This window comes from Cyprinodon variegatus, unplaced genomic scaffold (genome assembly GCF_000732505.1).
Source record: "Cyprinodon variegatus isolate N-32 unplaced genomic scaffold, C_variegatus-1.0 Scaffold2731, whole genome shotgun sequence".
NCBI classification, from domain to species: Eukaryota; Metazoa; Chordata; class Actinopteri; order Cyprinodontiformes; family Cyprinodontidae; genus Cyprinodon; species Cyprinodon variegatus.
This window is the reverse complement of record NW_015153184.1, coordinates 13,687-15,995: the sequence shown is the minus strand read 5'-3', so window position 1 is coordinate 15,995 and position 2,309 is coordinate 13,687. Positions and strand designations below refer to the sequence as shown.

At 41.8% G+C, this 2,309-nt stretch overlaps 1 protein-coding gene across 1 annotated transcript in view; it reads left to right on the top strand.

Annotated features, from left to right (window-relative positions):
* Positions 1-1,903: 1,903 nt before the first annotated feature.
* Positions 1,904-2,309, top strand: part of LOC107081033 (GTPase IMAP family member 4-like) — a gene marked incomplete at both ends in the record, with an annotated part of 12,593 nt that continues 12,187 nt past the window's right edge. Inside the window, one exon of the mRNA XM_015369244.1 lies at positions 1,904-2,098. Within this exon, the coding sequence (XP_015224730.1) occupies positions 1,904-2,098 (195 nt within the window). The remainder of the gene's footprint in view (positions 2,099-2,309) is intronic.

The following is a 2,309-nucleotide window of genomic DNA, read 5'->3' as shown; positions in this document are numbered from 1 at the left end:
AACCTAGAACAAATAATGGATGTCTATTCTATTAATATTTCTCTATCTGTAGAATGGGTCTGTTTTATGTGTTGTCTTCTCAGTACAGGGCCCCCTGCCAGTTTTTGCCTAGGGTTATAAAACACGGTTATAAAACAATCATCTTTCAAAAACAATAAAAATATAACGCTACACTGAGCCATTTTTTTCAGTTATGAGGAGACATCTAAGGACAAGAAGTGATGAACTGATGTGACTCTGATCTATGGAAGTCCAGGGAGTGGAGTGGATTGAAGGAAAAACATCCAGGTTTTAAAAAAATGTAATCCTCATGAATAGAAAATTTGATTAATCTCCCAGCCCTATTATTATCTTTTTAGAATAGGACCAGTTCTATAGGAACAATGGCCCCTGTGTAGAACCAGCTGAGGGGCTGAAGGTTGTACATAAGAAAACAGACATTTATGCCCACTGTTCACTAGAATCTTAATTTATTTGTCCAAAGGCCTATGAGGACGTTTTAAATCTGGTCTACATCATAAACTAAAGTAGTCAGAAATGTCATGGTTTAATTTTTGAATGGGAGTCTCTGTCAGATGGATTTTAAAATTTTCAATTGAAACACTTGAGATAAACATCTTTTCAGCCACATATGTTGATAATGTTTATTAATTAATTTCAAGACTCTACCAAAGCCTGATTCATCAGTGAGGTCCTGAGGTTGTGAGTTCAATCCCCACTCCCACAGGCTGCCACTATGGGCCTCTGAGCAAAGATCTTTAACCCCACACTGCTCCCCGGGCGCCGCACAATGGCAGCCCACTGCTCCCAAAGGGCATGAGTTAAATGCAGAGGGCTCATTTTGTTCCTCTAATACTTGTAACTGTAATGACAATAAAAGCTAGGGAAAAAAAATGAACAGAACAGAATATAGCCCAGTCTAGATGATACCACCACTAGATGTCACTGTTATTCTGCAGATTAACCAAACTATTTTCAATATGATTAGCAGAGGTAGGTAGAGTAAAACAACACATTACAACTAAGAACACATTATAGTTTGTAGCTTTCTGTAAATAGCTCTACACTTCCAGCTACAGTCCATAGTTTTCAGTATATTTTGTTTAATGGAAAACTTTCTATTGTGATTTCAAATAAAAACATTCACCAAAGCTGGGTTAGAAAACCAGCAACACAGAGGGGCATCTTTAGGTCACCCTGGCAACAGCCCAGCTAGAAGTTCGGGAGTGATGACAGGGAGGAACATTTTCTGTCCTACCATCACAAATGGTATTGTGCTTTGGTCCTGGAGGCTCTGAGTTGAATACCCACACACTCCCATGGACTGCCACTCTGGCTCCCTGAGCAAGATGCTTAAAGGGGGTCATAGAGTGATTGTATGGGTTATTTGGTGCTGGTCCTTAAGAAGGACGTATTCGCTGTTTTACCAACAGGCTGTTTGTTTACACTCCCCCACCAGCTTTCTGTCGTGCTTCCTACGTCACAGTCAGTTGTGCTTATTTGTCAGAGCATTGGCCAATAGGCACAGACATGGTTTGTTGTTCTTATCAACAATTTTCCAATCTTCATCGGGGCCAGACTAGATTACACATTTAATCTCACATTTGGTCTGGTTTATCAGGCTACTAATGCAAACCTGGTTAAGAGCCCTAGAATGAAACAGTAGGTTTTCTTCCTTTTATGGTATGCTCATGAATATAGCGCTGATTGGTTGGTTTATAACAAGCGAAGCTGCTGAGCAAAAACGCATCATAGCAACAAGCACTTTGTTGATATGGTAGGGTGACCAGATGTTTTTCATGTCCTAATTTTAATACCTAAAAAAATGTCCGCCATGCCATGCATGACTACATCTCGGAGGCACTTTAGGCAGGCTTAAATTGCTCCTCTTCCTCTCCTGCAGGTGCAGTGTTTTTTGTGGGGAAGAGGGACGGCTCTCTCCGCCCCTGCATTGACTACAGGGGGCTTAATGACATCACAGTGAGGAATCGTTATCCTATTCCTCTTATGAACACAGCCTTTGACCACATTCAGGGGGCTAAGGTGTTCACTAAGCTTGATCTTCGCAATGCCTACCACTTGGTCCGTATTAAGGAAGGCGAGTGGAAGACCGCCTTCAACACACCAACGGGGCATTATGAGTACCTGGTCATGCCTTTTGGCCTCACCAACGCTCTGGCTGTGTTCCAGAATCTGGTTAATGGGGTTCTCCGAGACATGATAGGATGCTTTGTGTTCACCAACCTGGACGACATCCTAGTTTACTCAGAGAACCTCATCATTCACAGACAACATGTCCACTCCATTTT